This window comes from Telopea speciosissima, chromosome 2 (genome assembly GCF_018873765.1).
Source record: "Telopea speciosissima isolate NSW1024214 ecotype Mountain lineage chromosome 2, Tspe_v1, whole genome shotgun sequence".
Lineage (NCBI taxonomy): Eukaryota > Viridiplantae > Streptophyta > Magnoliopsida > Proteales > Proteaceae > Telopea > Telopea speciosissima.
Window position 1 is genome coordinate 59,652,759 of NC_057917.1, and position 26,938 is coordinate 59,679,696.

The 26,938-nt window shown below is 39.8% G+C and overlaps 1 protein-coding gene across 2 annotated transcripts in view; it reads right to left on the bottom strand.

The window, feature by feature from the left end:
• Positions 1-26,938, bottom strand: part of LOC122651526 — a 56,091-nt gene that overhangs the window by 2,920 nt on the left and 26,233 nt on the right. Inside the window, exons 3-10 of one of the 2 annotated variants that reach the window (XM_043844935.1) lie at positions 19,911-21,619; positions 19,520-19,568; positions 17,085-17,515; positions 16,941-16,989; positions 16,676-16,801; positions 12,469-12,573; positions 12,249-12,340; positions 11,994-12,147 (exon numbers count right to left, since the gene is read on the bottom strand). In XM_043844935.1, coding sequence (XP_043700870.1) covers positions 11,994-12,147; positions 12,249-12,340; positions 12,469-12,573; positions 16,676-16,801; positions 16,941-16,989; positions 17,085-17,515; positions 19,520-19,568; positions 19,911-21,619 — 2,715 coding nt within the window. Of the gene's footprint in view, positions 1-11,993; positions 12,148-12,248; positions 12,341-12,468; positions 12,574-16,673; positions 16,802-16,940; positions 16,990-17,084; positions 17,516-19,519; positions 19,569-19,910; positions 21,620-26,938 lie in introns of those variants that run through there. The other variant, XR_006331470.1, reaches the window with a different exon arrangement.

Genomic DNA, 26,938 nt, shown 5'->3' on the forward strand with positions numbered 1-26,938 from the left:
AGCTCAATGTAGCATTACTAGATCAAAATTATGAGTCCGAGCATTACCTTTTGTTTGCATCCTCTAAATAAATACCTTGAAAATGGTTTTTGGATTTCGTATGAATTATCAAACCTGTCCAGTACTATTTCCTTTTTTTAGCAGTAAAAGCTTTTGCTTATCCATCAAAAGAAGAAAGCGTAAACCCTTTGGACTGAATAACCATCAACATTTATACAAAATACTAATAGTCAAGATGGGTAGTAATGAGTAAAGAATGCCAAGCATTCAAAGAGATCATAATAAGGGAGTACCCTTGTTTTCAAGCTTAGGAAAAATTCTTATCCTAAATAGAAAAGAGAAATACAACAACAACTCAGCCTTACTCCAACAATCAGAAAAGACAATGAACAATTCAAATTATTCAAAACCAATTTGTTGAGACAAACCATGCATTATATACAATCTTGGATATAAATGGATTTCATGTTTTGGTGATTACATTCTATTTGTGTATGGAAAAGCTATAATGTTCTTCCTATAGCTGTAATGAATATACAGGTTCCAAGCATTGAGAAGCGTGTTCTTGAATCCAAGCATTATACTGGAAATCTGGAATATATCAAGCTGCTCAAAAGATTTTTGTCATGGATTGGAGGAGCTCAAATTGGAAGATCAAGTCAAGCCATCCAAGTGGATTTAAGCAACTCAAGCCAAGATTGGAAGATCTTTTTAGTTTGCTTGAATGTATCCTAGGTGTTGTGTTTCATCTTACAATATCTAGATGGCCCTAGTATGTAATGGTCCCAATTGCTCAATGGGCGAGATGCTCAATGGAGAGGATCCAAATAAATATTCGGTCCTACAAAATGTAGATTCACCGAATGATATCTAGAGTTGGGCCTGATTTGGTATGATTTCTATTTCAATTTTGGATTGATTTCTTGAAATAGTCAACAAATAGATTTTTGGTCAAAAAATTGAAATTATTTTCGTTGTATCAATATGAAATATTTCAAGAATAAAAAAATCCATTTGATAGTTCAAATTCTAAGAATAGATTCTCTATATTTCTTTGGGAAGGATGGTGGTGGTGGCGGCGGGGTAGTGGTGTGGTGACGGTGGTGGCAGGGTAGTGGTGACATGGAAATAGTGGGGGTGGTGGTGGTGGTGGTGGTGGTGGTGGTAACAGGGTAGTAGTGGTTGTAGTGGTGGTGGTGGCGGTGGCAATGGTGGGAGTGGGGTGGTGGTAGCGGTGGCAATGGTGGGAGCGGGTGGTGATGGTGAGACCATTAGGAGAAGAAGGGTGGTGTTTTATTTTTAACATGAAATTACTACTTTGCCCATGAAATTAACCATGTGTTCATTCAAGAGCAAGAGTGCTAAACCAAATGAAATAGAAATTCTGAAACAGCTCCTCAGCTATTTCAGAATTTCTATTTCACTGAAATAAGGTGCAGAAATCAAACCAAACAATTTCAGAAATAGAAATCACCCCCTGAAATTGAAATAGAAATCATACCAAATCAGGCCTTAGACCAGATCGTGTAGATTTGGTTGTGCCTGTGTGTGTGTGTGTGTATCCCATCACGTTTTAGCAAGGATACAGGAAAATTCCAGGATTGGATCAGTTTCAACCAATACCAATCTGCATTGGTCCATATTGGCTGATCCAAATGACAGATAAGCTAATCCCTCTCTTATTTTTTTGGGTATCATGGTACCATGTAACTTATACTTTGTTTTTGGTCAAAGTAATGAAAACCTTATGAGAAACCTTAATATTTTAGCCATAACTAAAAATCTCTCGATAACATCTAAGCTTTAATCTGATGCTAGAGAAAACTAATACATTCCGATCAATATAAGCCAAATGCATCAAAATTTAAAGCCATGAATGATGCCTAAATGAGCATAATCACCAAAGCAACTGTTGCCTGTTGGCAGGAAAAAAAACAACAACAACATAGCCTTATCCCAACTTAATGCGGTCGGCTTCATGGATCCTTGCTCTCCAATCAGCTCTATTCGAAGTCATATATGGTAGAAGGCCTAGGCTATGGATGCCTTTCCTCACCACCTCTCCTAGGGTTAATTTAGGCCTCCCTCTGGCTCTTTCAGATCTTTCAATCTGAACCAAATCACTCCTCCGGCAGGAAAAAACAACATACTAGCGGAATACCATCTTTCCCTCGTAAAAGATTCAGCAGAGAAGAAAAGTTCAGGAAGAAAGGAAATATCCCAAAGCTCAATGTAACATTATTAGATCAAAATTACGAGTCCGAGCATTAGCTTTAGTTTGTATCTTCTAAATAAATACCTTGAAAATGGTTTCTGGATTTCGTATGAATTATCAAAACTGTCCTGTACTATTTTCATTTTTTAGCAATAAAAGCTTTTGCTTACCCATCAAAAGAAGAAAGATTAAACCCTTTGGACTAAATAACCATCAACTATACAAAATACTAATATCCAAGATGGGTAGTAATGAGTAAAGGATGCCAAGCATTAAAAGAGATCATAATAAGGGAGTACCCTTGTTTTCAAGCTTAGGGAAAATTCTTACCCTAATCAGAAAAGACAAATACAATTCCGTTTATCCGGTTTAAACCATACTTTAAATAAAATTCTCATCCAAAAAACTTAAAGCAGAATAAAAGGAGGAGAAACTCATCTTTCGCATGGGGGATAATCTGATGGGAGTGAAAGAGGGCCCAATGTGAAATAAGACACCAACTCTAGAAGGAATAAAAATAGATTCAAGAAAGAAACAATCTTTCGCTTCTTTTTCGCTAATCTTTTCTTTGGCACATTCTCTCTCTTAGAGAAAACTCACTAATTTTAGAGTAGTGAGTGACGGATTGATGGCGTTTGTGGGGAGCTTGGCTTTGGTGGCGTATGCTAACATGACTTGCTCTTCTTAATTCAGTTCCTTTATTACATTCGCTTGTGCTGTTCCTTCCTCATCTACCCTCTTTATTACCCAGTTGGGTTTGGTGCTAAAGGACTACGTGGGGATTTGAGCTGACCTTTTGCTTCTTTGCCCCACCCCTGTTTCCATCTCTACCTTTCTCTTGGCCATCGCTTTCTTTGTGCTTCTCTGCGCTTTTCCTCTCTTTTCTGTTTTTTCTTTCTTTGGCGTGATGAGCTCCTCTCTGGTGGGACTGGCTTGTCGTGCTTTGTTCATCTTGCTTTCGGCTTGATTCCTTGTTTGGGGTTTTGCCATCTGCCTTGTGTTGCTTGCACTGCCGCTTGCTTCACCTTTATTGGTTGTTTTTTACTGATTATCTGCTACTTCTTCCTGTTTGATCTCACTTGTGGGGTCTTGCCGTGTTTCTCTCACTGTGTTTTGTTTGCATTTTCTTCGCAGTCCATGTTGCGTCATCACAGTGCCTTTCATAGATCGTCCGGTTATCATAATCGACGGCCGTCTCATAGCCGCCGCAAACTGGATTTCGGCGTGGGGTGAAACTTGAATCATCCACGTCACGGCTCGCCTGAAGAATTAATTCTGGAATCGAATTGGACCTTCAATCAGGAGCTTCTGGCAAATGGCATTGATGGGAAGAATTTAAATTTCTTGTATAGCCTGGATCACCCTGTTCTGTTTGGCTTCACAGTGGGACTCCCTAAACCATCCCTGGAGCTGTTTCGCTCGCAATTGTTCCATATTTGGAGGCCTATGGGGGTTACTGATTTTGATTGGATTGGTGAAGGGATGTTTGTGTTACATGTTTCTAACCATACTTCACGAGAACGCCTCCTCTCTCTCTGTCCTTGGTGGTGCGGTCAAGGCCTGGTCCATCTGGTTCGTCATGCTCTGAATGATCCTCTCTTCACCAGTGAACGTGAACTGATCCCTATCTGGATCCAGGTTAGTCCGGTACCTGTGGGAGCTTTCTCAGCTGAGTCTCTAAAGCAGGCGGTTTCTTGTGTTGGTAAGATGGTTGAGCTTTACCTCCAACATGACGTCGAGCTTCTCCGGACTGTTGCTCGAGTGAAAGTCATGATAAAATGGAAGCGCCCACTCTGTCTTCATTCTAAGATTAGGAATGATCGGGGGGACTTCCTTTCGGTTGACCTCCGTTACTAAGCGCTTCAGGTTTGTTTTATCTGTGGCTGCCTGTGTCATTCGGCTGAGGTGTGCTCGGTTCCCTCTACATCTGAGAATCGCTTTGAACTTGCTCTTACTCGCCCTCTCAAATTTAATATTACTGGGCTTGAGGGGTTTCGATCCAATTTACCTTTCTCTGAGGAGGCATGGAGTCTTACAACTACTTCACAGAGCATGCTGTCATCTGAGCCAGTTATTACTGAAGTCAGTGAAGAGGTTGGTCCTTTGAACGGGGCGTCTGAAGCGGTGCTCGCGGATATGGATTGGGAGCTACCGGAGTTGGATACTGCAGGTATTGGCCTTAATTCTGGCTGTTTCGAGCAGGATCTCCAGCTTTCCCTCTTCGTCTTACCCTCCACTGATCAGAAGGACGGGGAATGCTATGCTGACTTTGTGTTGTCTAGGTTATTGGAGCCTTTGGAAGATGATATGCCTGTGCCTTTGTCGGGCTCGCCTGTACCTCCTGCGAGGGTGCTCCTTGGCATGCTAGGGCCCTCTCCTTTGGATTTGGACCCTTATCTTGAAATCCAATCTGCTCCGCTCGCTCTGACACTGCCTGTCGACCAGAATGCAATCTTTGAAGGTGCCGCTGTTTTTTAACCACCTCTTAAGAAAAGGAAACTCTCTCCCTTCCCTGTTCTGCAGCTTGTTTTCCGCGAGTTCTCTGATCTTCGTGGCTCCATGCTCAATGCTTTGACCTTCTCGTCTGACCCTGCTTCTCTTCTTGCGATGGTTCATGATTGGTTGGGTGAGACTCGGGGTGGGCCAATTGTAACAAATGTGGAGAACAACACTTCTGCCTCCACGGGCCATGCTCCTACTCCTATAGTTAGTCTGGACATGGTACAAAATTTCGCGAAATATAGCCAAAATTTTGGTAAATTTCGGTAATTTCGACACTACCGAGACGAGATGGGATTCCGAAATGAAAAAAGTTCAAATTTCGGCAAAATTTCGGTATATTTCGGTATATCTCGATATATTTTGGTATATTTCGTTATACTTCGTAGAAATACTATGTATTGAGCAGTATATTTCGGTAAATTTTGGTATATTTCAGTAAATTTCGTAGAAATACTGTGTATTGAGTATTGAACTATTGACTATTATGAAGTTTATGAGTTATGACTTATGCACTTATGACTTTATGAGTTTAAACTAAAAGCTACATTTGACTTTATTTTTGTTTCATTACTTTGTTTAAATTTCTTATTATGTCTTTTAGTACTTAAACAATATGTATTTAACTATTTTATACAACAGGGTCCGACCGTATACAGTCAATCAAGGGTGCAAATCCAAAACACCACTTTGAGTTCATTTTTTTTGCAATATGAAGGTTTAAATGTGTTTATTTAGCTTAAATAAGGGTGTCCATGAAGTATCAGGCCTAGATATGGCCAAATACCCACCGAGATGGACTCCCGAAATATTACAAAAAAAATGCAATATTTCGGCGAAATTTCGAATATCTCGGTAGGCCCGAGATACCGATATATCGCGAGATATAGTACTATGAGTCTGGATGCGCCAAACCCTGTAAGTCCTCCTTCCATTGTCTGTTGGCTGTTCAATCTTTATTGTGTTTTCTTCATCTGCCTTATTGCTTGGTGTTACTTCATTTGGAATCTCAACTTTTGTGCTTCTCGAAGAGCCTTTATTCCACGAAGACTTTTCCGTTTATGTATGTTGCACTTTCCATTACTCTTTTATTTTATAATGTTGATCTTTGCATGGAATACGCGTGGTTGCATGAATAGGTTTACTCGTAAATGTTTGGATTTCCATTTCTCTAAATATAAGCCTGATATTGCTTTTCTCTGTGAAACCAAGTGCACGGATCATGATAGCATACGCCATCTTTCCCCTTTTGCTTCGTATGTTTCTGTTAAATTTATTAATAGCTCGGGTTTGCATGGAAAAAAGGGTGGTCTTTGGGTTTTGGCTCAGGCTGCGATTTCGGTCTTGCAGTGTGTTTGTTTGGGCAACACTATCGCAGTCAAAATTGCTAATACCCTCTCTATTCCTTTTTGGATTATCTGTATTTATGCTCCCCCTCATGCTGCTGAACGGTTTTCCTATTGGGGTACTATGAGGGACTTTCTTTCATCGATCAATGATCCATTTTGCGTGGTTGGGGATTTTAATGAAGTCCTGTGTGCCACTGATAAACTGGGTGGTGGCCCTTTTTCTCTTTCTAAATCCGGTTCTAAACTGTCTTTGTTGGTGATTGCCTTGTCCCTTCAAGAAATTCTTTTACCTGGTTCACGGTTTACTTGGTCTAATAAACAGAAACCGCCCCATCTCATCAAAGAGTGTTTAGATCAGGTCTTTGCCTCTTCTTCATGGTTTGAACTCTTTCCCTTTTCCTCTTCGTTTAAGCTGTCTGCTGTCGGTTCTGATCATAATCCCATTTGTCTCAGAACAACTACAGTACGCCCATCTTATAAAAAACTTTTTCATTTCCATGAGGCTTGGACAGTCCACCCGGATTTCTTTTCTTTTTGCTACTCATCTTGGGAAACCACTTGTGGAGCTTCTTTACCCTGTAAACTTACTTCTTTTTCTAACAAGTTAAAGAAGTGGAATAAAGAAGTTTTTGGCCATGTTGCTAACCTTAAAAGTAGTTTCTTTGCTGCCCAGCTTTCTGAATCTGATCTACATAGCCCTGATTTCCACTCCCTACAACGTGTCTCTCAAAAATTGAAGTGGATTTTTGAGGCAAAGGAACTTTTTTGGCTCCAAAAATCCAGACACTTTTATGTTAAAGATGGAGACCGTAACACCAGATTCTATCATTCTGTCACTAAAACTAATCTCAGGAAGCGGAATGTTATATCTATCAAGGATGAGTTTGGCAATCTAGTTGATGATCCCAAGGCAGTGGCTCACCTCTTTGCATCTCATCTGAAGCAGCTGTTTACTTCTCCCCAACCACTGGATGCTAGCTTTGTGGAGTGCCTCTTTCCTCCTGTGTTTCAGGCAGGCGAATCTGACTTTCTCTGTGATGTTCCTTCTCTGGAGGAGGTGAGAAAGGTAGTTTTTTCCTTTGGATCTTTGAAAGCACCAGGTATGGACGGTTTCAACGCTGATTTTTTTCAAAAAAATTGGGACTTAATTCATCCTGATGTTTTTGGGCTGGTGGTTGATTTCTTTAAAACGGCTTCTATCCCACATGGTTTGAACCATACTCTTCTTTGTCTTATACCTAAATCTGAAAAGGTGTCATCGGTATCTGACTTTAGACCAATTAGTTTGGGTAATGTTTCTTATAAGATTCTCTCCAAAATTATAGCCCTTAGATTAAAATCATGTATTCACTCTTTCATTTCACCTTTTCAAGCTGCTTTTATTCCTGGTAGACAAATTGCTGACAATGTTGTTTTGGCACAAGAAATTTTCCATTTTTTTAAGCACACCAAAGGGAAGATTGGGTTTGTGGCCATTAAGATTGATATGTCCAAAGCCTATGACAGAATTGAGTGGGGTCTTATCACTTCTCTGTTTAGGTTTTTAGGCTTTAGTAATCACTAGATCAGGCTTGTTTCTTCTCTTATCTCAACTACTTCTTTTTCTATCAAGTTAAATGGTAGCCCTTTTGACTTTTTTACGGCTTCTAGAGGCCTTCGCCAGGGCTGCCCTCTGAGTCCGTTCCTCTTCATTTTAGCTATGGAAGTCCTTTCTCGCCTTCTATCGGCTTATAGGGATCTTGATTTATTTCGGGGTATTAAAATTTCTAGGACCGGCCCTGAGATTTCACACCTTCTTTTTGCAGATGACATTTTCATATTTTGTCGTGCTACCCAGGAAGACCTGCTGTCGATAAAGGCAATATTGGATCTCTTCGCTGATTTATCTGGCCAGGAGATTAATTGTGCCAAGAGTGGGATACACTTCAGTAGGAATGTTTCTGCTTCCTCAAGGGCTTTCTTATCTTCACTGGTTGGAATCAAGGAGATGTCTAACAAATCTGTTTACTTGGGTACTAATCTTTTCCATGGTAGGTCTAAATCCAGGGAGTTGGAGGGGTTGGTTTCACGCATACAAGGTAAGCTTGCGCTTTGGAAATCTAAAGCCTTATCTTTCGCTGGGAGAGAAGTTTTGATCAAGTCAGTCCTGGCTTCTACGCCCGCATATTTGATGCAATGCTTTCGCTTTCCAATTCAAATTTGTCGCAAAATTGACTCTGTTTGCCTTCAATTTTGGTTGAGCAATTGTGGAACCAAGAAAAAACCTTCTTGCATTTCTTGGGAGAAGCTGTGTCGCCCTAAGGCCTCTGGGGGGTTAGGCTTCAGAAAGACCGATCATCATAATCAGGCTTTGCTTCTAAAACTTGGGTGGAGATTACTGAATGAACCCTCCTCTTTGTGGGCCAAAGTCTTAAAGGCCAAGTATTTTCCCAAAACTAGTTTCTTTGACCCTAGGACTAGGGCTAAGAAGGGGTCCTGGACCTGGAATAGCATCACACAAGTGACCCCTGTTCTGCAAAGCATGTTGTGCAGGCGGATCGGTGATGGGCGCACTGCTTCTCTCTGGTACGATAAATAGATTCCTTCCCTCTCTACTAATATTGCTTGCTTGGCGTCTACCCCTTTACCCATGAATTCTAACTTACTGAATGTTTTCCATCTTAAACAAGGATCTAACTAGAATTTAGACCTCATCACACATCATGTCCCCCATAGTATTGTTCCTCTTGTCCAATCTATTACTTTTTCTAACTCTAGTGATCAATGGTATTGTATGAATTCGTCTACAGGAGTTTTCACCACGAAACTCGCTATAAGGCATTTATTTTCCTGCTCTGCTGCAAGCTCTGATAATTCTGTTGGTTGGTGGAAATTTTTTTGGAAACTTCCAATTCATCCTAAGTTTAAAGTTTTCTTTTGGCGTTTGCTCAATGCAGGACTTCCTACAAAGAATATTCTATCGAAATGGAGCCAGTGTGAGGCGAATTGTGCTTTCTGTGGAAATGGTGTCGAATCACTATGGCACATTTTCCTTTCTTGTGATTGGGTCAAACGTATCTGGGCAGCACAACCATTGGGGCTAAGGACTGATTTTTTGGGCTTTGATAATTTCCATCATCTCTCGGTTCTTTTACTTGCACTTTCGGACTGATAAATCCCTGATGAAGTGGTTTTTTAGTACTTTTATTATAACTTGCTATTTCATATGGTCTTCTAGAAATAAGTAATTAGTTGAATCCATACAACCTAATCCCTTAAAGATCGTACAGGCGGTTTCACAATGGTTGGCTGACTTAAACCTAACTGCTTTTAAATCTAATTACCCTCATGATGTTTGTGTCCCTGATATAGTCATGCCTCTCATAACCCCTTTTTTGCCTAGTTGTAATTCTCCTATCTTGATCTGTGCAGGATTCAGTTCACCTGGACTGACAGGGGCTGGGTGGGCCTACCTCTTTTTGGTTGACGGCAAGTTTAAGTTTTTTGATGCAGGGAAGCTGCTATGTGCAGAGGAAGTAGATACCTATGTTTTTGCGATCCTTAAGGGTCTCATCCATGCGGCCGGTATTGGGTTGCGGATCAAGGAAATTTGGTGTGATAATAAGTTGATCACTGAATATCTTCCATCTCCGACCAAATGCCCTTGGCCATGGCACTTAGTTCCTAAGCTACTACAGATTTCTGATCTAACCCAGAATGTACATTTTCATCTTAATAGTTGCAACTTTAGCGCGGCCCTAGTTAAAAACTTGGCACGCAATGCATGTATGGACATCCATATGGTTTAGTCTTATATATTTTCTTTTGGTTTCATAAAAAAAGAAAAAGAAAAGACAAATACAAAAACATCAAAAAAAACAAATACACAACAACAACAACTCAGCCTTACCCAAACAATCAGAAAAGACAATGAACAATACAAAGTATTCAAAACCAATTTGTCAAGGCAAACCATGCATTATGTACAATCTTGGATATAAATGGATTTCATGTTTTGGTGATTACATTCTATTTGCGTATAGAAAAGCTATAATGCTCTTCTTGGTGCTTTAATCAATATATAGTTTCCAAGCATTGAGAAGCGTGTTCTAGAACCCAAGCATCATAATAGAAATATAGAATATATCAAGCTGCTCAAGAGACTTTGTCATGGATTGGAGGAGCTCAAATTGGAAGATCAAGTCCATCCATGTGGATTTAAGCAACTCGAGCCAAGATTGGAAGATCTTTTTAGTTTGCTTGAATGTATCCTAGGTGTTGTGTTTCATCTTATAATATCTAGATGGTCCTAGGATGTAATGGTCCCAATTGCTCAAGCTCAGCTCAATCACCTATGGACCTAAACTGGAAAACCTAAGATAGGTGGTTCTTAGTGTAGACTAACTAAATCAACTGGACCTAAATGGTATACATCTATCATGATTCATGATCATTGACGACATTTGGTAACCCAAATGGACCTTATTTTGGTTCACTTGTCATGGCACAAGAATCTATTGGAAATTATGTCCAAGTGATGTACTTAAATTTGGGCCAGTTCTGCACCAGTTCTAAACGGAGCGAACGACTGGAGTGCATGAGAGAAGATGACTGCAACATGGTCCGCTGGTTACCGAGAGCACCCTTTTGTAGACGGATGCAAGGTCGGTCGACCGCTACATCGTCCAAAGAATGTCTGAGAGGAGTTCTTCTCAGCCTACATGGCGGCAGCTGACCGGCTCTGTTTAGCAATCGACCGGAGTTCAAAACATAGATCCGTTAGACAACATAATGGCTAGTTTTTTTTTTATTGTTGGAAAATGCACTGTAAAAAGTGATTTTGCCAGTGTTTCAATAAGAGACTTTGGGGCAAATAAGTGGAAACCCTGTCGGGCTAAAATCGTGAGAAATCCAACCGCCCTTGTGCTAAAACTTGCAAATCATTTGAGCTATTGAGCAAAGTAGGCTCTGACCTACAACTTGCAAATCATTCAGCCATTGAGCTATGAGCTACTGAGCAAGAGAATCAATCAACTGCACTAGCACATGCAATTTTGCATATTAATGAGGTAATTTTGCATTTGGCCTTTTGACCATTGTAAATCACTTTTTAGTGATTGGGTTAATGAAGGGTATGGAGGCCCTGAACCCATACTGAGTGTTACTCCTACTTTGCAAGGAGAGTGTATAGGTGCCGCTCCCCCCCCCCCCCTTTTTTAAACAAAGATTGTATAAGCACCGCTCCCTCCTTTAAATGGAGATTGTGATCTTGGAGAGGTTTTTGTGCGGGTGTTTCTCTTACCTTGCAAGGAGATTGTAATAGTAGAATCCCAATCCGGCCAGGGAATTGGAGCGGACGTAGGACGGTATTGAGGTTGTGCCGAACCACTGTAAATCATGTGTGTGTTGTCTCTTTATCTCTTCATCTCTATTATTCATGTTATTGTGTTTCACTAACATTTGTTAGGAGATTTGAGATAGCATTCTAGAGAGGGTTGGAAAGAATTTTTTATTGGGATTTTATTCCGCACTCAACAATTTACCCTCTCGAGGGTTGGAAAGAATTTTTTATTGGGATTTTATTCCGCACTCAACAATTTACCCTCTCTTGGGTTGCCTATATGGTCCTACATACAAATATTCAGTCATGCAACAGATCAAGAGGGGGGTGAATATATCTGTCTCCAACATGAGGTTTGAACTATAAAAAATTTACTAGACAAACCCCATTCATAAGTGGTGCACTGAAGGGAGGCCACAGTTACAAACAGCCTCTCACAACATTCCACTTGATAAATACTTAAATGCAGCAGTTCCATAAACTAACCGTAAAGGAATTTAATAAATAGGCAGTATGAAAATTCAAAGCCATGACATGAGCACCAAAGACATTTAGTCAAGATACTCAAAATAGAAACTAGCTAAACTTCAAAGTGCCTAGAAGGTATTACCAACAAGGATTTGTTCTCGATAATGGTAATCCTGCTACAGCTAGCAAGCTTCATGGCTGCCACCAACCGCTTAATCTGCCAGTCAATGGGTAAAGAATCCACCAACTCAAAGAAATATGTAGCATAGCCATATTCAGGGCGCTCAAGAACAATTCTGCATTTAAATTAACATGGGAATTATTGTCTTCCAAATACAACATCATGAGTAACAAAGGTTAAATCCAAGAAAGGCAAAACATCATGTATATGTTGCACCTGTTATGCCTTGCAAAAACAAATATAAACGACTGAAGGTCTCGGCACCATCCCCACTCAACAGGCCACTTCCGGAACTGCAAATATCGTGTCTATGGATACGAAGGAGAAACATATGGTCATAATTTGTTATCTATGATGCATACGTAGTTCATAGAAGTGAAGAAATAAAATAATAGCAGACTGAAAAACTTAAAACAATTTTTAAGAGGCTTCTAACCTGCTCGACAAGTGATAATAAACAAGCCAAGCAGTAACTGGCCTTCGATCCCTTTGTGCAACGAACTGGAGTCAACTTTAATAGAGAAGAACTCTGGGAGAAAACCTGATATGGGTGTAGACAAATAAAATGATCAATAGAAGAAGAGAGGTAAAACATTTAAGCCAATAAGAGCATTAAACCTCACATGTCTCACTAAAATCATCTTAAAAATACTGGCATGCAGGGGCACTTATAATATGAATTGAAATCGACGAACTGTTTAGAGAAAATTATCTTTAGCTCCCAGAAAATTACAGCGAAGAAAGAAAGAAAGCTGTAACAAAATCAAATATTACCAACCAGAATCTGTGAAGAATAAGAGAAGAAGAAAAAAGAGAGAGGAGCCAGAGAACACGATGGAGAAACTGGGAAAGAATCCTAGGCCATGATAGAATTCAGAATACAGCTATTGTGGTCTAGCCCCACCGCTTATATCATATTCAACTAATTGACTAAGTCTAATTACAATGAAAATAACTAAAAGCAAGTAAACAAGTAAAAGGAAACTACAACCACAACTCAACAACCGCTCAACATAACAAAACGATTACTACTCAACAGGGACACTCCTCCTCACAGTAGTAATCTTTAACACTCCCCCTCAAGCGGGAGCTTATATAACCTAGACTTTTCAGCTTAAAACAACATAAGATAAACATAACCAATAGAACCCAACTTGAACAAATAACCATATGTAAAAGCCAGTAGTCAGCAATACTATCTTCTAGTGACAATACAATCATAAAAACCTCAACAATCAGCATTGGAGTAAAGGAAAAACCTTCGTGTTGAATAAATCCAGACAACAATGAGCAAAATAAGTGGTAGAGAATATCAATCGCAAGCCAAAAATATCACAGCAGCAAAAACAACATCATAAGCCCTTCTCGAGGATGGCAAGTAGCAATCTTCACTAGGAAGACAGATAAAAGTACAGCATAGGTTACTGTGAACCACTAGTAAAGGTGCAGCATAGGTTGTTGCAAACCACTAGTAAAAGTACAAAGGTTGGTGCAAACCATTGATAAAAGTGCAGCATAGGTTGGTGTGAACCACTGATAAAAGTGCAGCATAGGTTGCTGCGAACCACAGATAAAAGTGCAGCATAGGTTGTTGCGAACCACTAATAAAAGTACAACATAGGTTACTGCGACCCACTGATAAAAGTGCATCATAGGATGCTGAGAACCACTAATAACAACATAAGGTAGATGCAAACCACAAAACACAGCATAAGATTGTTGCCGAAAACCACAAGTAATAATATTCATAAAAAATAGGTTGCTGATGACTAGAGCAGATGACACAAGCAAATAATAACAAAAAAGGAAAAAGAATGTTACCTGGTAGTGTGGTTCCTGCGCCTAGACAGAGACACAGGAGCCTGCAAAATTACTGCCCAGCCGCCCCTCCAGAAACAAAACAAAAAAAAAAGCGTTCATGTTGATGCGCCTTGCGTGCGCTCTCATTGGCCCTCGCACTGGCATAGGGGTTACACGACCAGGCAGCAATCTCTTGCTCTAACAAAAATCATATAACTCCAATCTCCTTCTCACATGTAGCACTACACAACAACTCAACCTTGTCCCAACTAAATGGGGTCGGCTACATGGATCCTTTCCCTCCAATCAGCTCTATTGAGGTCATACCACAAAGCCTAAGTTATGCATGTTTTTCCACACCACTTCTCCTAGGGTCATTTTAGTTCTGCCTCTGGCTCTTTCAGTTCCTTCAATCTGAATCAAACCACTCTTCCGTATGTAACGTCCAAAGTCCTCCGTCGAACATGGCCATGCCACCTCAAACAACTTTCTTGTAGCTTATCATGTATCATAGCTACTCCCAAATCAGCTCTAATATGATCATTCCCTACTTTATCCTTTCTAGTTTTGCCAATTATCTATATGATGATTCTTAACTGCCCAACATTCCGCTTCATACATCATAGCCGGTCGTATGACTGTCCTATAAAAATTTGTCCTTCAAGTTTCAAAGGAATACGTCGATCACACAACACTCCGGACGCACCTCTCCACTTTCATCCATCCTATTTTAACTCTCTGTAAAACATCATCCTCTATATCACCGTCTTTATTTATGAATGAGCTCAGATACCTAAAATAATCATCTTACGAAATCTCTCTTTCACCACCTCATTATCCGTCCTAGTGTAACTAAAGTTACACACCATACACTTCATCTTCATTCTACTGTCTTAAAACCTTTCGATTCCAGGTTGATCTCCACCACTCCAACTTGGTGTTAATCCTTGTTTTTGTCTCATCCACAAAAACAATATCATCAACAAAAAGCATACAACAAGGAACCTCATCTCGAATGTCTCTGGTTAAATCATCTAAGATAAGAGCAAACAAATAAGGGCTTAAAGCTGATCCTTGATGTAACCCAAATGTAATTAGGAATTCACGACCTTGACCCCCCCCCCCCCGGCCACACACACAGTTTACACCAGTCACCACACCATCATATGTATCTTTAATTATGTCCACATATTTACTTGAAACACTTTTCTCTAGTACTTGCCAAATTAGCTCGCTAGGGACTCTGTCATAAGCTTTTTCTAGGTCAATAAAGACCTTTTGTAAAAGGTCGTGCTTGGCGCGTTGGTCAAGTGCTCACTTGTTGAACGCTTGGTCACGGGTTCAAGTCCTAGAAACAACCTCTCTGGAAACAGGGGTATGGCTGCGTACATTTGACCCTCCCCAGACCCTACTAAACGCGGGAGCCTTGTGCACTAGGTATGGCCTTTTAATAAAAGACCATATGAAGATCCTTTTTGTAATTTCTAAATCTTTCCATGAGTCTCCTAAAAAGTAATTAGCCTCTGTCGTGGATCTTCCTAGCATAAAACCAAATTGGTTCTCCATAATAGTAGCTTCTCGTTATATCACCTTTATTTTTGAAAAACTGAACCGCAATGCTTCTCCTCCTTTCATCTGCCATTTTCCTCGTGCTCATAATTTTATTAAACAGCATGGTTAGCCAAGATCAAAACCACAGATTCCTAAGCTCTTCCACACTTCTATTGGGACCTCATCTAAGCCTGGTGTCTTGCCTACTTTCATCCTCCTTAAAGCTTCTTTTACTTCAGACACCCTCATCTGTAGAGCACTACACGAGGACAAATAATGCAAGGGAGAACACCAAAGGATAACCCATTATCATATGGCAGCATCAAACCACGATTTGGTTGAAACAATCTATGATTTGGTTGCCTTCAACCTTTGAACAACAGAACCAGCGGAAAATCAGGAGCTATTCGGATGAGAGAGCTCCCTCTAGGAGACACCAATCGAAGTGAGATTTCAAACAATGGATGCTACTTCAATATCCTCCCAAATGCAACCCCTAGTGGATCCAGCGGTCAAACAACCAAGAGAGAAATCAATTTCTGAAATCAAGGGTGGTGGTAAGGATGTGACCAGTTGTGTTCACTGCTCAAGAACTCACATTTCCAGCAAGGGGTCGACCTAGCGGTATGCAGGTGGAATCGCCCGAGGTAAGGATTGTAAACCCAAATTATAGAGAAAGAAGACAAGGGGACGTGAGAGTTTGATACCTAACTCTAGGGCTGGGGTATCGTCCAGAAACATGGAGAAAATAAAGGGAACAGCAGCAACCATTAATCTTAAGAAAATAAAAAATAGTAAAATGTAAAGGTAGAGCGAACAGCAGCATGGCACGAACAGAAACCTTTGCTTTTATTCTCCATTAACAAGAGGTTTCATCATAAACAGAGGACCGCAGTGAAAGAGAGAAGAAATAGTATCTGATGGATTTTTTCCCCCTTCTTCATAGCTCTGATACCATGTAACAAAATCAGATATTCCCCATCAGATCTGTGAAGAAGGAGAAGAGAAGGCCAGAGAACATGATGGAGAAAAGGGGAAAGGATCCTAGGCCACGATAAAATTCAGAATACAGCTATCATGGTCTAGCCCCATCACTTATATCATATTCAAGTAATTGACACTTAATAGAAAACCTACTAAGAGTCCAAGTCTAATTACAATGAAAGTAAATAACCAAAAGCAAGTACGCAAAGAAGATTATATGAATGGCTAACATGAAACATCACACTTGCAAAGAACATTATATGAATAGCTAAAATGAAACATCACAAATACAAAGACTTGTTTGCTACCTTAGAGATCACATCTTCAAGCTCTCCAAAGATGTCCACATTGGAAGAATCATCAAGAACATTTTCTTCCTCCATTCCGCCATAAAGTTTAATTTCATCCACTGCAATCCCTTTGTCAACTAAAACCTGCTCAGATGACACTTCCATAAAGCTCAATCCAGATATGCACATTGAAGTACAACTCAACTCAGCATTACCCCCCACTAAATGGGTTGGCTGCATGGATCTTTTTTCATGCACATAAAAATAGATACCCACTAAATACCTGCAGAAGTCCAGGAGCATCTTCCTCCAATGCGGTTTCCACTGAATCCCTGCATTTCAGTTGAAGCCCAGAATGTCAAGCCTAATTATTAGAAAGCATAACTTATAGAGAAAAAGGAATGGCTCAAAAGGAACAGATATTTACGTCGCAGTCTTTTTCCTTTTCCGGCGATTCTTGATGTTCCTAGGTTCGGAGTTTTCTGAAACTGTTGGGTAATGGTCCCCAATGGACGGCAAAGTTTTCCTGGAGCCATCCAACTTAGAAACCTTCCTTGATATTAGCAACTTGATCCGGTCTCGGAGTATCATATGGTCTATCTCATCTTCATAAGATTCGTGAGGAAATTCTTGATAATCCTCAATGGCAAGCATATTACAATTTGAAGCAGTACCTAAAGTAACCGAGCATGGGCTTGCTGAGCCATTCTCCATCATCTTGAACTTCATGATGCCATCAGAATGACTTCCAGCCATTGAGGATAGTGCATCAACAGAATGACCATCATCATTCAAGTTTCCGGCAATGTGCTGATTACCATCCTCCATACGAAAAGCAGCCTCCCCAGGAGAAATACCCTGCAAAACATAAAATCAAGAAGTTAATCACAATAAACCAAGGAACTTGTGCTACTTTATAGGACATTCTGAGGGGGGGGGGGGGAATCCCAATTCTTTTCAAAGAAAAGGCAAGAAATCAAAAATATCCACATTGCTTGATGTCCGAATCAGCATCAGGAAGCAAAGAGAACAATTAATAATCTATAGCCAGCTCTGTTAGCTCAACTAGAAAGCTCCAAAGGCTACAATGGTCAAAGCAACAGAGCTCATGCCTCATTGGCTCAAATAGAGCAACAAAACGACAAAGGTACATGAAGAACAAAATTTGCAAAAAAAGCATATGCCTAAGTAGTAACAGGTACGTGACAAGGCGCAACGGGAGTGCCTCATATGAGGTGCTAATCCGCTAGATAGTATATACATGGTGGAGGGGTGAATTTATTTTTTATTTTTTTTTTTTGGGGGGAGGGGGGATTACTATAATTTTCAAGTAATGACATAATAAACAGGAACACACACATCTACAACCCAAAATTTTCACCAATGTGCCAAGTAGAAGATGCAGAGCAGACAACAGTCTACACTCTACAGTACATGTATTGTTGAGAAAATATGATTCATTAATCATTATCACCCTCCATTTAATAAAATCTAAAACAAAAAATTAATTTAGTAAGCCACATAGACATGATCAACCCCAATGCTAATCTTGCACCCCATAATCATGTTATATATCTCATAACTGCACTGGAGTAATAAAATTGGCTTGAAGCTCTTCCAGTCATAAGTGGGGTAGCCAAAGTACTACGAAAAATAACCACAGTTCTGAACTCAGGTTATCATTATGAGTTTATGAAACATGTCCACATGCTACTTCCCCATCCTCAGTCAGACTCAAAATCACATCTTTCAATGCCAATAGTTTGATATTTTAATAATTTCAGACTTTCAGTGATATATTTCCTTTTTAGCAGAATTAGGGGATATCTTTTATCCCCTTTGCTTGTTAGTAAACCATCTCAAGACATGTCAAAATTTTGCCAAAATTCTCAATCTTGCTGTAATCAACTCAAAATCTAACTAGAAAAGTTAACTTGTGGGACAAATAAACATCAGGCCTATATTTTGTTGAAGAATTTATAGTGGAACAAGACATCGAGACCTACAGGCTTTTGGGGTTTGGGCCTATGCATCCTCTTAGGAGCAGAACATTAAGAGCGTGTTGAGCCTTGCCTTGGGCACCAACAGCTTTGTCATGGTGCCTATCTTTATGGGCAAGAGTGGCCAACTGATACTCATCAAGACAACATTCACTAAGATGCCTCTGCATCATTACCCTAACATGCAATGCAAAAGGATTGTCTTTGACCATTGAAATCCAAAGATAAGTGTGCAAGAGATACTAAGAATCCTTGGAATGTTAGTTGAACTCTTAAAGATTCTCCAATACCTGCTAAGGCCAAGTCACATTCCAGAAATTGTATCTCTTGAAAAATAATGGTAGTATTACCCAAGCAAAAGCTAAGTATTGGATGCAAATGAATTTTCAGATTGCAAATTAAAATATAAGTAGAAAAAGGCTGACAGTAGTAGACACTCTTGGTTTTTTTTATCCCTTGCTAGCAACACACATTAAAATTTTCCCCAAGACTTTCGGAGGAAAGTTCATTTGTGATACGGTTGGCAAGCTGGCTTTTTCCGCCGCCATCTCTCATATTTGGATGGAACGCAACCTTAGAAGATGGACTTCCAACTCCCGCTCTTTTGATAAGATTTGGAATGCCATCTCCTTGGAAGTTTCCTCTAAAATTAATTCTCTCCCTCTTGCTAATGTAAAGGACTCCCCAAGGAACAGGCTCATTGTTGTCTCCTGGGGTTTTACTCTTTCCATTTTACTGCCTAGATAGCTTTTTTTTGTCTTGTTTGCTATATTCCCCCTTTTTTCTTCGTAATATATTTTTATTCATCTAAAAAAAAAAACGTATATATCATTCAATATCAATCTAAATGGGCTTATATTACCTCCAAAAGGCCAGATCTATCTCCTCCTGCAACTGTTGCTACAGAGTGCCTACAGAAAAGAAATAAACAAATATGATTCAACAATACATATCCTTTGTCACAGAAATAAGGGGGGAAAAGGTGTATGGACTAAAAAGGTAATCATAGTTGTCATGGCGCCTAGGTAAACCAAGGCAGTCGAGAGGGCCAAAATTTAAGGCGACACCAGCAAAGCGCCTAGGCCACCTAGGCGACCAAGGCGCCAATCCAGACAAAGCCACCTGGACACCTAGGCATCGCCTTGACAATTATGAAGGTAATGCAAATTAGCACTTTTTTTAATAATTTACATAGTTGAAACAAATCTAGCAGCGCTAGGAGCAGTTTTAAATCACTGAAGAGAGAATTGTACCTTGACAGAAGCATATTGCGCCGGTCTTTCAATAGAATATGATCAAGGTCATCAGTACAGACCACAGCATTGGTTTCAGTTTTTGCCTTGGCTGCCATGCCAAAAAGTCCACCTAGATTATCTTGGCATTGACCCACTAAATCATTATCGGAACCTTCAACTTTTACTTTGACATGAGAAGTTGGCAAAGCCGGATATTGGTGCAGATTATTAACACATAAATTAACATTTTTAAGTCCAATAGCATCAAGTTGAACTTGACGAGCAGTCGTCTGATTTGAGAAGGTAGAGTCAATTTCTTGATTCCTTCGCCTATTGCAGTACACGGAAAAGCCATCATACTGGCATTCACTGGCATTTTGAGAACAAGGAGAAGCATTTAGATCTGGAACTCCATCAACGTGGTCGTTAATACCTTCTTCGTGTGGACTCATTAGCTCGTTATCAGAATATTCAACCTTTACTCTGACAGGAAAGGTAGGCAAAGTTGGAAGTTGGTGCAGATTATAACTGTTGATATCCACTTCTCCCAGCCCAACAAAATCCCCTTTGGCTACATATGACGTCATCTCATTTAAGCAAGGATTGTCATTTGCTGCAGTTCCTGGCCTGCTACAATCACCAGACAAGCCCTTATATTGGCAACTACTGGCATTTTGAGAACACGATGTAACCATACAAGAATCTACGGTAATTCCATTTCCACCCCGTGAAACTTTAGCAGAATCTGGCTTAAGACCCTTATCACCTTGCCCATTAATAGAACCTTTATATTGACTTATTTGGCCAATATCTGAATTTTCAACCTTCACTTTGATGGGAAAATTTGAAAAAATTGGAAGTTGGGTTTTGTTAAAGAGGAAATCCACATTTTCAAATCCAACAAGATCACCATTAGCATCATAAGGAATCATCTGATTCGATTGAATATTGCCATTTGCTTGTGTTCCTTCCCCACTGTGATCACCAGGCAAATCCCCATACTCACAGTCCCAGGTATTTCTCGAATGCTGAGGGGCTGTACCAGAATCTAGTGAAACTCCAGTCTTTAGAATTTCAGAAGCATTAAGTTCAGGAACTCTATCAATGTGGCCATCAGTACCATCTCCAAATGAACGTGATGGGTCATTTTCACAATTTTCAACCTTCACTTTCATTGGAAAAGTTGACAAAGTTGCACAATGGGGCAGATTCTGTTTGTAAATACTCACATTTTTAGGTTCAAAAGAATCGCCTTTGACTTTACATGAAGTCTTTTGAACTTCAGTGATATTTAGTTCTGGAGCTCCACCAACATGGCTATCAATACCATCTCTTTCTGGACTTATTAGGTCATTATCAGGATATTCAACCCTTACTTTGGTAGGAAAAACTGGCAAAGTTGAATGTTGAGGCAGATTAAGAATGACAGCATTCACTTTTCTCAATCCAGGAAAATCGCCATTAACATCACATGTCATCATCTGGTCATTTGCTAGACTTCCTAGACTGTCGCAATATCCTGACAAGTCAGGTTGGCAGTGGCTTGCTATTTGGGACAAGGCCGTAAGCATACGAGGATCTACAGTAAAACTCTCTGGAACTTCAGCAGCATCTAATTTGGGAACTCCATCAGAATAATTTTTCTGAGAGGATAATTCATCCTTTGACTCGCATCCACCATTCCCTTCACCAGAAGAGGACAAAGCAGAACAGCCCAAGAAGATACCCTGCAAAAATACCACAAAACATGCTTTGAAGAGGAATGGACAAAAGCATATATGGCAGTTGACATGATAAAAACTCTCTTGGAAACTGATCTTAGGTAACTATTACACACTAAGACATTTATGAAATGCACACTCTAGAGCAGACAAGACACAGAAAAGAGGGATCTCTCCTTCTATATATATATATATATATATATATATATAGAGAGAGAGAGAGAGAGAGAGAAGATATTCTATGAAGTGTGCAAAGCTCAACACAGCAGAAAGGGGAAAAAAAAAAAAAAGGATTTTGCTGCTTTGACATTTCCTATACTTACATACAACACCCTGAATAAAAAATTGTCATATTTTTCTAATAATTTCATTAAATGTTTCTCTTCTCAACGTACCAAAGCACAACACAGCAGAAAGGGGGAAAAAAAAAAGGATTTTGCTGCTTTGACATTTCCTATACTTACATACAACACCCTGAATAAAAAATTGGCATATTTTTCTAATAATTTCATTAAATGTTTCTCTTCTCAACGTACCAAAACTTACATGTAATGCTTCCATACAAAATTCTCAATTTTCTAATCCATCTATTTTAACCGGAATTAGTTATACAACTCAACTCAGCAAAGCCTCGCCCCAACAACATTTTCTTTATTAGTCACTGGTATTATTGACTACATGAATTTTCTTTTCAGCAATCCCACTCTATCTAAGCCAATATGCTTTTCAAGAGAATGTTCCATTGAAAAGTATACAAATGCCCACCGGTCAATAAACATTTCAATGCCCAAAAATGAGGTGCTTCACTTCTTCAAGCTCACTTATCTCACTCAAAAAGGATCAATTTTCTACGATGGACTTTTTATTTAAAACATCAATTTATAGAGCAAAAATGAGTTCTTAATGCAGCTGCTCCAAAATTTTCTAGGATTTCTACTCAATACTATAAAATAAAAAATAAACAATGATGTGCCATCTCTCCCCCCCTACTGAATTCCTTTCTCCATCCACCTTCACTTCTCCTGTCCAATCATTCCTCCCCTACTTCAATCTCCTTAACTGGTCACATGCTAGTACTGAAATGCAATCAATCTTTAACATCATTATTATAAACTTAACCCCCATTAAATTCTATCTCAGTCAACTCCTCCTCCACCTCTCTTATTTCCTAAAATGTCCTAAAATCCTACGGTAAATGTTTTATAATGCTTTTTATAGGATATGAATATATGATATGGTGGGGAAATATGATACGGCCTCCAAAATGACACGCTAATCAAGCAAGATCAGTGCATTTGGGCTCAAAAATAATACATCCAAGGAAAAGTGATGAGGTTGGTACCCTAAATCAACTTCAACTTCTAAAAATAAACTAAGAGAAGCGAAAACAGAATATAACAAAAATTAACAACCCAGAGTTGACCAAAACAAGGCCAAAATGAGTAGGCACATATCCAACCACAAACAAAAATATCAAGCTCCAAAAAAAAAAAAAAAAATCTACCACAAAAAAAGAGAAATCAAATAAAATAAAAATAAGCGAATACAAAATAAATTTAGTGCACCCAATAATTTGTCATGCACGTTATCTCATGTCAATACGAAGACCTGAGAGGGTTCCCACGTTGATGAAGATCAATGGGTGGTGGAGAGAAATCAGCAAGAACCTGTCCAGGTTCATCCCCCCACCCCCTCGAACCAACATACTTGGGAGATTTTAATCCAATTTGGTGGGCCCCATAGCCACCTTGAGTAGAGATATATTAGGAGGCCAGGCTGCTGTCTGGGTGGAAATAATTCAGGAGAGTTGCAGCCTTGCGTGGAGATGATTTTTAGGAGAATTTTTTAAGATTTCAAGTAGGCCCATGGCCAATAAGTGGAGGAGGATAAGGACGAGAATTGACAGCTTCATTAGTCCTAGATTTTAGGGAATTTTTAAGCTATTGCGTGGAGGACTAGTTAGGATAGATATTTGTTTCTATTTAGGTTTAATTTCAGTTATTTGATGTAATTAGAGTCAGAGACAATTTAGGAAATAATTTCCAATTAATATTTAGAGTTTTATTTGTTTCTAGAAATTGCTTAGGATGTAATCGATCGGTTTATAAATATGAGGAAAGGCTGGAACAATCCTCTAGTATGAGAAATAGAATGATTTTGGTTAAAATCATTAATGGCTGTAAGATACAGTTGAAAGTTGAAAGAGTGAGATGCCTACGCTATGAGAGGGTGAGAGACCCAAGGAATAGTGTAAGCGGCTCAATCCGATTTATCATATCCTTTTCTATCTTTTCTATTTTTTGTTTTATTCCTCAATCAATCTCTGCGTGGAAATCTGTTGGTGATCTGAAGATTATTCAAAGGAGTAAATCTGCTGCTGAACAAGGTGATAGATCTCCTATTCTGTCCAGCAATTGAATATTAACTTTTGAGGATGAATTCTACACACAAGGAAGACTACTGGATTAGAAGATCTGAGCCATTGAAGCCCCTTAAAATCTATTCTGAATTTTTAAGATTTTACCTTATTTTCTGCCACATCAGATTTGGTTATGATAGGTTGCTATGATTTGTTACTTGAATCTGAGATTTATTGATCGTGTTTAAGATCCTGCTTGGGGTTAGGTCATTCATGTTCAAACTCTACATTATTTGGTATTAGAGCCAAGGTAGGAAGGACAGAAGACAGTTGATGGTTGCTGATCGAGCAAGTCTGATTCGACATTTCTACCAAACTCGTGGACGAGTTTTTATATAAGATGGGGAGAGTTGATGTAGATCGATGGGTGTTTGAGAGAAATCAGCAAGAACCTGTCCAGATTCATACCCCTTCCCCCCCCCCCCCCAATCAAACCAACATACTTGGGAGATTTTATTCCAATTTGTGGGCCCCATAGCCACTTCGCGAGGAGATATATTAAGGGCCAGGCTGCTGTATGGGTGGAAATTCAGGAGAGTTGCAGCCTTGCATAGAGATGATTTTTAGGAGATATTTTTCCAGATTTCGAGTCGGCCCCATGCCCAATAAGTGGAGTAGGATATGGGCGAGAATTGACAGCTTCATTAGTCCTAGAGTTTAGGGAATTTTCAAGCTATTGCATGGCGGACTTGTTAGGACATATTTGTTTTTAGTTCGATTTAATTTCAGTTATTTTATGTTGATGAGGTCCGGGAATATGTCTCACGATATTGTCTGCTCTGGGCTGCCCAACAAAGCTAGCTTAATGTCGCCCTCACGGTTTTAAAAGGCCCCATGAGGGAGTGAGGACTCTAATCCTTACATGGACCAAGGTCTTCCCTTCACTCACCGATGTGGGGCTATCTTAGTTGCCCCTGGGGCTAGTTTTTACCCTCAACAGAGGCCTCCCAATGAAGGGAAGAACGTGATCCATATAAGGATTGGAGTCCTCACTCCCTCATGGGGCCTTTTAAAACCATGAGGGCGACATTAAGCTAGCTTTGGCAGGCAGCCCACAGCGGACAATATAATGAGACGTATTCCCTAAACTCACCATTGGCGTCCTCTGTGGGATTCCCTACTCGGGCAAATAAAAGCAACACAAGCTCTTCCCTTCCCAGGGGGGGACCTTTGTTATGGATAAAAACTATCCCCAAGGGCAACTAAGATAGTCCCACATCGATGAGTGAAGGGAAGACTGCGGTTCTTATAAGGATTGGAGTCCTCTCCCTCATGAGGCCTTTTAGAACTATGAGGGTGACATTAAGCTAGCTTTGGTGGGCAGCCTAGAATGGACAATATCATGAGACTTATTCTCTGACCTCATCATTGGCATCATCTGTGGAAATGATATTGTTCGGTCTTCCCTTCACTCACCAATGTAGGACTATCTTTAGTCTCCCCTATGGCTAGTTTACCCACAACAGAAGCCCCCCCCCCCCCCAAAGAAAGGAAGAGCGTGTTGCTAGTTAGTTAGCTGCCTAAGACCCTAAGTAGGGGTCCCCATAGATGACACCAATTATGAGGTCAGGAATACGTCTCATGATATTGTCCGCTCTGAGCTGCCCGCCGAAGCTAGCTTAATGCTGCCCTCACGGTTTCAAAAGGCCTCATGAGGGAGCGAGGACTCCAATCCTTATAAGGACCACAGTCTTCCCCTCACTCACCAATGTGGGACTATCTTTAGTCTCCCCTGAGGCTAGTTTTTACCCACAACAGATGTAATTAGAGTTAGAAACAATTTAGTAAATAATTCAATTTAATATTTGGAGTTTATTTGTTTCTAGAAATTGCTTAGGATGTAATTGATTGGGTTATAAATAAGAGGAAAGGCTGTGACAAGCCAAGTCGAGTTTGATAAAAAAGAATGATTTTGGTTAAAACCATTAATGGCTGTGAGATACAGTTGAAAGGGTGAGAGACCCAAGGGAGAGAGCGAGAGGGTCAATCCGATTTATCCTATCCTTTTCTATCTTCTTTATTTTCAGTTCTATTTTTCAATCAATCTCTACATGGAAATCTGTTGGTGATCTGAAGATTCTTCAAAAGGAGTAAATTCTCTACTGAACAAGGTGATCGATCTCCTATTCTGTCCAGCAATTGAATATCAACTTTTGAGGATCAATTCTACACCCAAGGAACGCTACTCAATTGGAAGATCTGAACCATCGAAACACCTTAAAATCTATTCCGGAATTCTGAGAAATTAACCTATTTTCTACCATATCTGATTTGGTTATGATTGGTTGCTGTGATTTGTTATTTGAATCTGAGATTTATTTATCATGTTTAAGATTCTGCCTGGGGTTAGTTCATTCGTGATCAAACTCTAGATTATTTGGTATCAGAGCCAAGTTAGGAAGGACAGAAAACGGAGTTGACAGTCGCTGATCGAGCAAGTCTGATTCGACATCTCTACCAAACTCGTGGACGAGTTTTTTTCAAGATGGGGAGAGTTCATGTAGATCAATGGGTGTTTGAAAGAAATCAGCAGGAACCTGTCCAGGTTAATCATCCCCCCCCCCAATGGAAACAACATACTTGGGAGATTTTATTCCAATTTGCGGGCCCCATAATTTAGGCTGCTGTTTGCTAGGAGATATAATGTAAGACTAGAACCAGAATAGGTCTAATCCCAGGCAGGATCAAATAGAAAACCCCCAGAGAACAATGGGATCTCAAATTTGTTGGAGGAGAATGATGAGATCTAAAATTGGTAACCACAAGTAAACAAAAAAAGTAAATAATAGAATCCTTCAAATCAGTGACCAATCAGAACAAGAGAACTGAGATCGAGCAGCAATTAGGGTTTAGAGAAAACCCTAGATTCTCTTAGATCAATATCTAGATTGCTTCTGCTGATTCGA